Below are 12521 nucleotides of genomic sequence, written 5' to 3' on the forward strand. Positions count from 1 at the left end.
TTAGCCAGTATTTTATTTTATTTACCAAAGTTTTATGCCAGGAGATTATGTAGTACAATAGCTTCCTATTGCACTCTTTACAGCCTTCATATTAAGAAAAAAAAAATGGTCGGAGTTTTGCATGAGCCAAACGGTTGTCATAAGAGAAAGCCAAAAGTTCGGAATGACATGTGTTTTCACCTGATTTTAACATCATACTTTTACTACAGTGTCTTTGTATCTTTTGCCAGATTCTCTTACAAATGAGAAAACTGCTATTCTATGCTTTCATCTTTTCCAATTTTAATTAATTATGCCTTAAACTTCAACTCTTGCTGGTCACTCGCAAATTTTATGCATGAAAGTTCAACATTACTCAACTCAGGAGATCCACGAACAGGGTACATAATTGGCGATTTAATCCTGCATAATATTGATTTTATCGACAAACTTGAGCATGACGCAGCACGAGAATTGATTGTACTGATACTATCCGTAGCAATAGTTCCGCCGCCTATCCTTAAAATCCATTTTCAATAAATCATTCGAAATAGCGAAAAACTGTTTATCCTTCATGCTATTCTTCACTATCTAGAAAGATAGCTTTTGCCATCTAGTCAACAAGAGCTGCCAATTTATTAGTCTGTCCAATATGATTACCATGAAATACGTTCATCCTGCAATATTGATAAATATTCAATTCTAGTCCTTAATTTTGCTGGAAATCTCAGATGCAGCTTCTAGGTTTAACAGCAATAACAGTTTTGTATTTTGAGGAATATAAAAATTACGATTTGAAAATTAAGTTAAACCGTTTTTTTCCTGTTAGAAGTTCATTCTGGCTAAGTTAAGTGTTTTTTATGAAATTTTTAGTGAATACAGCAATTCAATTTTTAAATGCAGGTTTACCAGAGGTTAAACCAATGTTGTTGCCACAGACGATGATACCTGAAGAATCTTTTTCGCCGCTTCTTACGCCCAAAGGGTTTGTTATGCCGAACATGTTTTCGCCTTATATACAAAAAATGGGACCGTTTCCACCTCCACCAAATCCAGTTGAGATTGGTTTACCCATTACAATGTCTAGCTCAAACCCCAATCCATCGACAACTGAGAAGCCTACAGCCATGGTATGTAAAAGCTCCAATTTCTTTTTTTTTTAATATTTTCTAAAAGATGACTTTGACTTTTGCGTTAGTTGTTATTGATGAATCGGACTGAGTAGTGGTAACCGATATAAAAATGAAGCAAAAAAAATTACTTTCACTTCTCTTCATTTATTTTCGTATTTCTCCTGTGATTCTCTGCATTGGACACTGTAAATAGTGTAGATGGCATTGTCATACAAGAATGTATAATATACCTGTACAGTTTTTCTTGGCTTGACTTACATGACTGTAGTTAAAAGGATTTAAACTAAAAATCTATAAAAATTTACAATGTGTGGTAGAATAATTTAAGTTTATTTTGCTTTGGCCTATAATATATAAAATTACATTGTGCTGTCATAGAGCTAAGAGAATACCAATAAGTATGCAGGAAAGTTTTCCAACACGAAATGTGTAACCATAGACCACCATTTCTGAGATTTTTCAAGGGGCTTTGTGAAGCCAATGCCAGGGAAGGGTGAGCTCACGCTCTTAAACTAAGAGAGTCTGTTGGTAAGGTTTTGAAGTAAGAACAGTGAGGTTTTAAGTAAAAAAAGAGCATCTGTTTACAAAATATTCATGCCTGAACCACATGAATTCTGGAATTTAGACCAGCAGCAAGAAAAGAGGATCTTTGCTTTCAAGAACAACTGTCTTTGCAGATGGTGAACCCTAACAAGAAAATATGTTTCCCACCAGATACTCTGCTCTTTCTGGTGAAAGTCTTTTGTAACAAAAGTAATGCATCAACAAAAGGTAGCAACCAGATGGAACCAAATGAAGAGGAAGACTAAAAAAAATATCCTTCGTTACCCCTACTTGGGAACTGATGCACTTCAACACGATAGTCCAAATTGTAATGAGAAGATGTTTGGGCATCAGTTTGTATAAGGGTGGCTCTTTCTGGGTGACCTGGATAGCTCCGGTGGAACAAAAGGATTAAGGTCATTAGAATTTCAGAGGAAAATATTAGAGCAATAGCCACTGGTGCTAACAACTTACCGCAGCACTAAGCTGCGCGAGGCCAGCACAGCTACGCACGCTTCACCTCCATCCTAATCTATTTAAGGCCTCCCAAAAAGTTTCCATTTTCCTTAAATGTTTACTTACAACATCCTCCCACCCATTCGGGGATGATGCACTTTTCGTTTGGCCTTGAATGGTTGGCTAACAAGGACACTGTTTGGCAATCTATCATTCGCAGTACGTGTGCTAGCTATCTCAGCCTTTTCTCTAATTATAGACCGATGTTTTGGGTTGTACCACATTTTCCGTGTAGTTCACTATTTGAGATATGGCCAGTCAGTCGGGAACCCCCCCCCCCCACCAAAAAAAAAGACAACACAGGAAATTTCTCTGGAAAACATCTGCCAACTCGTCTTCAGTTTTTCAAAGCGTCCATGCTTCAGAATCACACTTTACCATTATCATCACTGCAGCGTCTAAGACTCTTATATAGGTTCGGTGACTTATCTTCCTATTTTTCCAAACTTTTTTTTTCTATTGTGAAAAAACTGTGAAAACCCTGGGGCTTGGCTACTCAACTTTTAAAACTTAACTGCACCAACCGTCTTTGCTATTAATACTACCTAGGTAATAAAATGGAAAAATTCTCCTCTAGGATGCATAAATCATCAGTATAATCTAAGTCTAGGAAAGGTTTACTTTCCCATTTGCTTCAGTGCTCTCCCGTTGTCTTTGTTCTGCTTCTTATGACAAAATCAATCAAAATAATCTATTCCAACGGGGATATAATGTAACCATTCTCAACTCCTGATTGAATGCGAAACCAGCTACTAACTTTCTACCTTAACCGCAGCAATATTATCAAACAGTTCGTGGTAACGAACTGTAGTAAGGAGCGACCCGGCTCAATAGTAACCAAAACTCTAAAAAATTGAATTTTGTTATCAATAGCTACATCAAAAGAATCGCATTTTAATGCTGATTTTAAATATATAAGTTTCATCACGTTTAGTCTTACCCATCAAAAGTTACGAGCCTGAGATTGCCTTATTTAAGAAAATAGGGGGAAACATCCCCTAAAAGTCGTAGAATCTGAACGAAAATGACACCATCAGATTCAGCGTATCAGAGAACCCTACTGTAGAAGTTTCAAGCTCCTATCTACAAAAATGTGGAATTTTGTATTTTTTGCCAGAAGACAAATAACGGGTGCGTGTTTATTTGTTTGTTTGTTTGTTTTTTGTTTTTTTTTTAGTTTTTTTTCCAAGGGGTTATCGTATCCACCCAGTGGTCCTAGAATGTCGCAAGAGGGCTCATTCTAACGGAAATGAAAAGTTCTAGTGCCCTTTTTAAGTGACCAAAAAATTGGAGGGCATCTAGGCCCCCTCCCACGCTCATTTTTTTCCCAAAGTCAACGGATCAAAATTTTGAGATGCCATTTTGTTCAGAATAATCGAAAACCATAATAACTGTGTCTTTGGGGATGATTTACTCCCCCACAATCCCTGGGGGAGGGGCTGCAAGTTACAAACTTTGACCAGTGTTTACATATAGTAATGGTTATTGGGAAGTGTACAGACGTTTTCAGGGCGATTTTATTTTTTTGGGGATGAGGCTGAGGGGAGGGGGCTATGTTGGAGGATCTTTCCTTGGAGGAATCTGTCATGGGGGAAGAAAAATTCAATGAAAAGGGTGCAGGATTTTCTAGCATTACTATAAGAAAACAATGAAAAATAAACATGAAAACGTTTTTTCAAATGAAAGGAAGGATTAGCATTGAAACTTAAAACGAACAGAGATTATTACGCATATGAGGGGTTCTAAAAATACTTTAGCATAAAGAGCGAGGTATTTAGGAGGAGATAAATACCTCGGTCTTTATGCTAAAGTATTTTTAGTAATTTCAACTATTTATTCTATGGCCTTTCTGATTCAGGGGTCATTCTTAAAGAATTGGGACAAAACTTACGATTTAGTGTAAAGAGCGAGGTATTAACGAGGGTACAAACCCCCTCGTATACATAATAAAACTATAAGATTATGAAAGTTTGTTACGTAAGTTAATTCTTAAGTTACGCATATTTTTTACTAATAAAAACATTCGTTAAAAATTAAAAGTTGTAGTTGCATCTTTAAGTAACCGAAAAATTGGAGGGCAACTAGACCTCCTTCTCCACCCCTTATTTCTCAAAATCGTCTGATCGAAACTAAGAGAAAGCCATTTAGCCAAAAAAGAATTAATAGACAAATTTCATTTTAATAATTTATGTGCGGAGAGCCAAAACCAAACATGCATTAATTCAAAAACGTTCAGAAATTAAATAAAAAAAAATTAATTTTTTTAGCTGAAAGTAAGGAGCGACACTAAAACCTAAAACGAACAAAAATGACTCCGTATATGAAATGGGTTGTCCCCTCCGCAATCCCTTGCTCTTTACGCTAAAGTTTGACTCTTTGCCACAATTCTATTTTTTAAAACAATTAAAAGCTTTAGCGTAAAGAGTGAGGGATTGCGGAGGGGACAACCCATTTCATATACGGAGTCATTTCTGTTCGTTTTAAGTTTTAATGTCGCTCCTTACTTTCAGCTAAAAAATTAAGTTTTTTTTATTTAATTCTCATACATAGCACTGATCACTTTAATTTATTTTTCTGGTATACCATGCAAGGATAGGACCTTCGCTAAATCTCTGTTATCAAGGAGATAGAACACTTGCTCATAATCTTTAAAACTAAGGACTAAAGGCATTTGATGACTCAGACACTTCTCAATTCTTGATCTAATAGTGAAAATTCGGTCGACGCATCCTCTACCCTTCGTAAAACCACATTGCACTTCTCTTAAAACTTTAGCTATAGTGTCTCTAGGTCTAAGTAGTTTTCTTCCTACCGAAACTAGGCTCATGTTTCTATAATTACCACATTCCTTCTTATCACTTTTCTTTTAATAAGAGATAAAAATAAAGTTTTTAAACTGAAACTAAGGGGCGACATTAAGACTTAAAACAGAGACAAATTATTCCGTATATGAAAGGGGCAGTTCCCCCCTCAACCCCTGGCTCTTCACGCTAAAGTTTGACTCTTTCTCACTACTCTGCTTTTTAAAACAATAAAAAACTTTAGTGTAAAGAGTGGGGCGTTGAGGAGGGGACAGCCCCTTTCATATACGGAATAATTTCTGTTTTGTTTAAGTTTTAATGCCGCTCCTTACTTTTAATTAAAAAAAACTTGTATATTTATTTAATTTCTGAATGTTTTTGAATTCATGCAGGTTTTGATTTTGGCTCACCGTACATGAATAATTAAAACGAAATTTACTTACTAATTTTACTTTTTTCGGCTAAATGGCTTTCTCAAAATTTTGATCGGGCGGTCTTGAAAAAAAGGGGTGGGGGAGGGGGCCTAGTTGCCCTCCAATTTTTTGGTTACTTAAAAAGGGCACTAGAACTTTGAATTTTATTTACGTCACTATTATATGTCGCTACAATTCCAAGCCAATTGTTGTGAAATAATAGAAGGTCATTGAATTACTTATGGTATATAGGTCAGGATTATAAGTCTTTTTAATCCGAAGCCGGTTATTATGAAATGTTAAGATAATTCACTTGAAAAAACTCACTGATTTAGTAGTGTTCGTAAAGTACCCGATTTTAGTTCTCTGTGAGGAAACAGAGAATCACCAACTACAAGGTCATTCATTTGGGCAAAACCAATTAGAAACTCCCGATTTTCATTTCTTTGATACAGACCATGTTGACCAAGAACTTATGGACTGAAGGATTGGTCATTTCCTAGTTTAGCGTTAAAGTCTCCAAGGAAGCAAACAACGTCATGCCTTGGTGCGGCTTCAACTATAGAACTATAGAACCCCTTTGGCTGTGGCTTCAACTATAGAACTCATCTTTTTCTTCATCAGGGGCTTCATTTGTAGGGCCGTCGCATACAGCGACTGAAAGTTTCGCATGTGTTCCCAAAAAATCTTGCAGTTAATATTCTCAGGGATACAGGAGTCCATTTTTGGAGTGACTTGTGGGTCTGCTTTGGCATTATCAAGGCAACTCCAACTTCTCACTTATCTGTTTGACCTTTGTATATGATGGTATGACCAGCATCAAACTTTTTTATTCCTGAGCCAGTCCACCGCACTTCTGGGAAAGCTAGTAGGTCCAAGTGGTATTGTCATCCCTTTTTTAATTGCTCTGCTTTGCATGGTTGAGATATCGTTCGTACATTCCAAAAACCAAGCTTCAGGTTATTGTTCGCTTTCATAAATCGTTTCCTTGGGTTCGTTGGTGTTAGCATCATTAAGGGATTCTACCCGCGGCTCAGTCTTGATGATTCAGTTGCTGAAGGTTTTTCTCCTGAGGAATGTACTCCAGGTCCCGGGTGTAGGTTGCAGGCCCACAGCCCAACCCTCCTCCTTTTCCAGGCTTGGGACTGGCTGCCTAATACCTATGGCACTTGGGCAGGCAGAGTTGATAATCATTTCAGTCAATAATCATTGAATTTCCTTGTTCTTTTTTATTTGTATCTATTGTGATTTTTGCATTTGCCGCGTTGTACCTATAATGATTAAATAAAAAAAAAAAAAAAAGTTTTTTCAATTGATAGTAAGGAGCAACATTAAACCTCAAAATGAACAGAAATTACTCTGCATCTGAAGGGGTTGCCCCTACTCTTCACCCTAAAGTTTTTTAAGCAGTTGTAAAAAAGCTTTTTATTCTAATTAAACGGCTCTTGCGTCATAGGAGTCGTTCTTAAGAAATCGTGACAATTAGTGCGCAAAGAGAAAGTTGTTGGGGAGAAGGGCACCCCCTTCTTGTATGGAATAATTTCTGTTCGTTTTCAGTTTTAATGTACTTTCAGTTAAAAAAATGTTTTTATTTTATTTCTGATCTGATTGATTTTCAAATAAGGTTAACAAATCAGGCTCCCCTTTCATGAAAATTGTGCTCCTCCATGGAGGAGCAAAAATTATGAAAAAACTCTCCACGGAGGAGTTTTCAGTTAAAGTGTAGCTATTGAACCTTTCAACTATGTTGAAAATATGGCAATCTCAAAATTTTTATTGGACAACTTTGAAGAAAAGGGGCGTGGGAGGGGATCTAGCTACCGTCCAATCTTTTGGATTACTTAAAAGCGGTACTAGAACTTTTAATTTGTGATCAAATTAGACCTCTCCCGATCTTCTAGGATCATTGGCTCGTTATAATCACCGCTGGGAGAGACATACAAAAGAGCAACAAGTAAACACGCATCCGTGATGTTTTTTCTGGCACAAAATCCAAAATATCACATTTTTATGTATAGGAGATTGAAACATCTACAGCACGATTCTCTGATACGCTGAATCTGATGGTGTGATTTTCATTAAGATTATTCGACTTTTAGAGGGTGTTTCCTCCTTTCTCGAAAATCAAGCAACTATTTTGAGGCTGGTAGCTTGTGATTGGTAACACAAAATTTGATGAATCACATATGTTTGGAATCAGTTTAATAAGTCAGTTCTTTGATGGATCTATTGATATCAGAATTCTTTTCTTTTGGGGGAGGGGGAAATTTAGGTTACTATTGAGCCGCGTCGCTCCTTATTTACACCTCGTTACGACAAACTGTTTTACCTAGTCAAATATTGGTTTGATTGAGGCTTGATATTATTTAGCTTTAACTTGTACAAAAAGAAAAGATCCCATTTTCTGTATTTTTTATTGAAAAAAGGTAAAACTGTGTTGACACTTAGTTATGAAGTTGTTGTCGAGATATAGTTTTACACTATCACCATTTTTGGAGAGGAAAGTGTCGGAAAATCCTTTATTGGGAGAGAGGAGTTTGCAATGCCAAATAATACATTTTTATGACGAAAATACTAAATATTGCTGGGGGAAATGATTTTTTAGATAAATCATCATTAGGGATTTCTTTTTATGTGTAAAGGCGTGATATGAAAAAAAATACATTCCTTGTAGTTGTAATTTTTTTTTTCTTGAAGTCAGCAAAACCTTCAGAAGTTTTAATGATAATTGAATCCGGACAATGGCATGGTATGTTATTTTGGTTTTCTTGAAGATTGTAATTTGTGGCATTAGTGGTAACATTTTCACGCCGGTTATCTTGATTCTTGGTCCTTTTTTTTAATCCCACCTCTTCTCTTTTCTGTGACATTGACACTGGAAAATTTATAATTATTCTTAAATTTCACCAATATATTTTTGAAGAAATTAGTTTCTAAACAAATGCCATCAAATTTCACTACCACAATGTCATCAAGATGAAGGGACTTTGCCACTTAATTACTCGTAGTATTTTGGTCTTATTCGGTATCTCTGTGCACTTCCATCATAGGACACCTCTTCCACAGTCGTCACTAATTTCATATTTTTAAATTATTTTCTTTAACCTTTATCTTATCCCGCTTTGACAACTCAACCTCCAATACCCAAAAACACGAAAAAAATAATTAAAAGAAATAAAATTATAAAAATAAGTACTATGAGATACTTTACAACATACATTGTACCCATATTTAAATATGGATATGATATTCTACAATCTCTTCGTTTCTTCATCCTTTTTGTTTGTCTTTCCCCTTTGGTTGATCGTTTTTTCAAGCGGGGGAGTTTTCTTGGGGATAATTGTGTAAAAGGAAACTTTAATAGGATTAATAGCTATGTTTTTGTTTTAAGAGCTCTTCTCCGGAATGCGACCCGTGGATGGTAAGCCAGCTACTGAAAGACACCCCTCCACCCACTGTTAGGGGTCCAGATATGGAGGCTAGCATGATAGAGATGAAGAATCCTGAGATTTTTGATAATCCTGTATATGCATCCTTAACTCAGACTCCTGAGGGGTATCGAAAAATAAAAAAGAAGAATTCCGGTAAGCTAGTTTTCTTTTGATCCTTAGCGCTTTATCTCTTTTTTGTTGAAGTTGGCGCGGCTTGGTTTACGTTTTTTTTTAATATCAAGCTATTTACATGGTCTCTTTATTATTCATTTGCCTTGGACTATATTTGTTCTGTCTTCTTCTCGTCTTTTTCTTTTGTCAGTCTCTTTCAAACAAGGATTGGTTTTGAATTTCTCGGAACTGTATCTTTTTTTTGACGCTATTTTTTTCTCCTGTCTCTTCTTCTTAGTAACTCAAGCATTGTCCGTCCAAATATCAGACGGTTTTTTTTCCGTATGGTTTTTGGGTTGGATTGTAGTCATTTTGTTTTTTCGAGGATACGGGTATATATTTTAGGAAAAATAGCAGTCTGACTAAGAGTCTGCCAAGGCGCACGCCGTGGCAGCATGGTTTTCAGGACCAGGCGTGGATGTCAATATCATGAATTTTATATCTCAAACCCTAGACAAGTAATCGTCATATCTTGGTGGAATCTGTTAAGCCGTGCAAGTAGGCAAGAGCCGGGGTTAGATAACCTGAAAACCAAATAGAACCATGCAGGGATTAATTTCAATCCGTAAAAGTTTCATTCACACAAGACAGCAGTTTTCTACTCTATAAGAAGTCACTGTTCTTAAGGTAGGGGTAGGATTGGAGCAAATTCTTAGGACCCGACATTCATATATTACAAATGCAGAGGAATAAAATTACTATATTTTTCGTGTCTTACATGTGGATAAACCCTGTATACTTTTTTGAAAAGGAGGTGAAAAATCGTGAAATTTGGGGAAGAACAAAAGTTTTGTAGAGGAAACTGTGACATCAGTGGGAAATTTTTGAGAGGATATTAATGCTTGTTTGTATTTTTCTTCATAATGTATAGTTGTTTTTATATTTTTCTTCATTTTTATTTCATTTTTTACCGATTTTGGACGTACTTTATTCCTGTGTTTTAAGGGCATAGAAAGAATGATTTGAAATTTATATAATCAACCTTGGGGTGAGATATCGCGAACATTAAGAAATACATTTAAATGTTTCTATGCTCTCCTTAACTTCTACAAAGGGGACATGGGTTTTAACGCTGTATCCTTAAGCGGAAACCGTTTCTTTGTAAATTAAATGATTTATTTTAAGGAAAAAATTTTGTTAGGTATACTAATAAATATTTTGAAACTTATTGTAAATTAGACAGAATACAAAAAAAAAACAGACACAAACAGTAAAAAATGTTGGCGTATGCTCTTTGAAAGGACCTGTGAGAAATTTTTTTGTCACCTTCCCCTAAACACAAAATTATAAGTACTCCTACCCCTCCTCCCAACTTATCGTATAAGTTTGAACGCAACCTCCAAATTGTGAGAGAGAGAAATAGGGTTAACTTTCTTGTAAGGATTTGGAACCAATGGACTCTGAATATACGAGTAATGTCGATAAATACTGGCTTTGGCTGCCATTGTTAACCTCATGTGATTTATTTGGTGTTACAAACATTCACCAGTTACGTGAAGTAACATTATTCCTGTGAAAAATTGGACTTGTCTTTCAGAAATGGGACAATCGTCTGGTTCTCTTCGAAGTGTAACTAAAGCGTATAGGTATACACCTCCGATGCACATGACGATTCCACCACCTCCATGTTTTACAGCACCTCCTCCAACAGCTATGGATATGTCATTTGTGAGTTTTTTTTATACCTTTGTAGTTCTAGGATATGATAATAAATGGCTAAAGGAGGTTTTAATATTGATGAAAAATTTTGTAAAAAAGAAATATAAAACTTTCGCTTGCCGTTAACCAAGATACTTTTTACAAATTTCTAGGATGAACCCTGAGAATTTGCAATTGCGTTCTGCGCGAAGCTAAAATAAATTGCTGCTTATGTGAAATTCCTCCAGACTGCTCAATAGAAGTACTTTTAATGTGAACTTTAAAACAACACTCTCAAATTTTAGCTTGAAATAATTTAATGAGATTAAAGTAAAGGTAAATCTTTATTAATAGAACAATTATAACAAAACTTCTACTTTAGCTAGCAAGGAGCAGAGCTCGATGTGTTAGCTTAGTACATTAAACATGGAGATACAATGAACGCTCAAAACTTTTAAGGGAGAAACAAATAAACTTCTTTGATAAAACTAGACAATTTATAAATAAATATCTTGGGAAATTGATATAGAAATATGCGACAATTATTGAATGTAGTTTTATTTTTCGTTTTGTGGATTGTTTTAGCATAGATAACAGTTCGAATAGGCTAACATATACGAATATAGATAACATATAGGATCACTGTATATGTGATCGAAATATCCAGTATATTTTTTTGATTTTCTTTTTCACTGTCAAATAAAAGGATTTATCCGAATTGAAATTGTTGTTTATCGACATGGAAAGGCAGTGTGGTCTTCGAAATTATTTTTTAAGTAGTTTGACAAGTTTGACAAGGTCTTGACAATTTGACGAGTAGATTATTCGAAAAGAAAAGAATTAGTTTTTGTTAAGCTCCGCTTAGATATCTGATTTTAAGTTTGTAGTTGCGGTCACAAAATCGAAGGCTACAATAAGACTTTGTCGAGTTGGCTGTAATTTGTTTGAGATCATTGTTTTTAATGGTCCAGAAGAATCACTGGATAAATCGTCTAAAACTCTTGAGACTAAAAAATTAAGCACTGCAAAACTAAACTGCTAAAGTTGCAACTTTGTTTGCTTTAAAAAAGATATCCATTTTAAAACAGATCTACGACGCGAAATTCTTCTTTCCTTGTCATTTCAAATTTAACTTCTTTTGTATTGGCTTCAGACCTAAAAAATAATTGTTGACTCTAAATTTTGAAAAAGTCCAGATAGGTAAGGAAAAATCATTGTAGAAAAATGACTAGAAGTCATTAAATGAAGAGCATCGCCAGTGGAAAAGCAAAACACTTCGTCGGGTCTGTCGTTAGTTGTTTCTGCTTAATGTTCTGCATATATGCTTTAAACAAATACTATAATCTTAAAATATTTTATCCACATTGCTATTCTTTTGTTAGAAATATTTTAACTGCTAAAGATCCTTTTCACGTAAATTATATAAGCATGTAATTGTAAGCAAGTGCTATATTCGTGAATTATATTTTCTTTTTAATCCATAATTTCATCCAAATTAGTTTAATTTTTCTTGCTATAGTCAAATGTGTGTTGAAATGACTAGCCCTTAACTGGTACATAATATATCGATAATTGGTTTTGAAGTGTTCAAACGTAAGATCATTTAGCATCGATTAATGGTGCAATCCATTGAAGTTTCTCTTGTATGATGATTATTTCTCGATTTTCATAGCTGATATACAACTTTTGTAAGTGCCCTGAACACGGGATTTGAACAGGTGCCAGGTTTTTGTACAGTATATGATGCACCATCCAACGCATAGCCTACTAGGTACCAACAAAGGAAGTTGAACTCTTTAAGGCGAAATGGCGTTGTTATATCCGCATACACACAACGATCAAAGGCATATCTCGTAGTTGTTCTGTATTGAGCTACCAAATGAAAGATGTTTCTCT

At 35.3% G+C, this 12521-nt stretch overlaps 1 protein-coding gene across 3 annotated transcripts in view; it reads left to right on the top strand.

Moving 5' to 3' along the window:
- The window catches only part of LOC136033725 (meiosis regulator and mRNA stability factor 1-like), a 169892-nt gene that overhangs the window by 56079 nt on the left and 101292 nt on the right, over positions 1 to 12521 (top strand). For all 3 annotated transcript variants that reach the window (XM_065714616.1, XM_065714617.1, XM_065714618.1), the window contains 3 exons: positions 883 to 1109; positions 8777 to 8969; positions 10525 to 10655. In XM_065714616.1, coding sequence (XP_065570688.1) covers positions 883 to 1109; positions 8777 to 8969; positions 10525 to 10655 — 551 coding nt within the window. The remainder of the gene's footprint in view (positions 1 to 882; positions 1110 to 8776; positions 8970 to 10524; positions 10656 to 12521) is intronic.

Source organism: Artemia franciscana, chromosome 12, assembly GCF_032884065.1.
Source record: "Artemia franciscana chromosome 12, ASM3288406v1, whole genome shotgun sequence".
Taxonomy (NCBI): Eukaryota; Metazoa; Arthropoda; class Branchiopoda; order Anostraca; family Artemiidae; genus Artemia; species Artemia franciscana.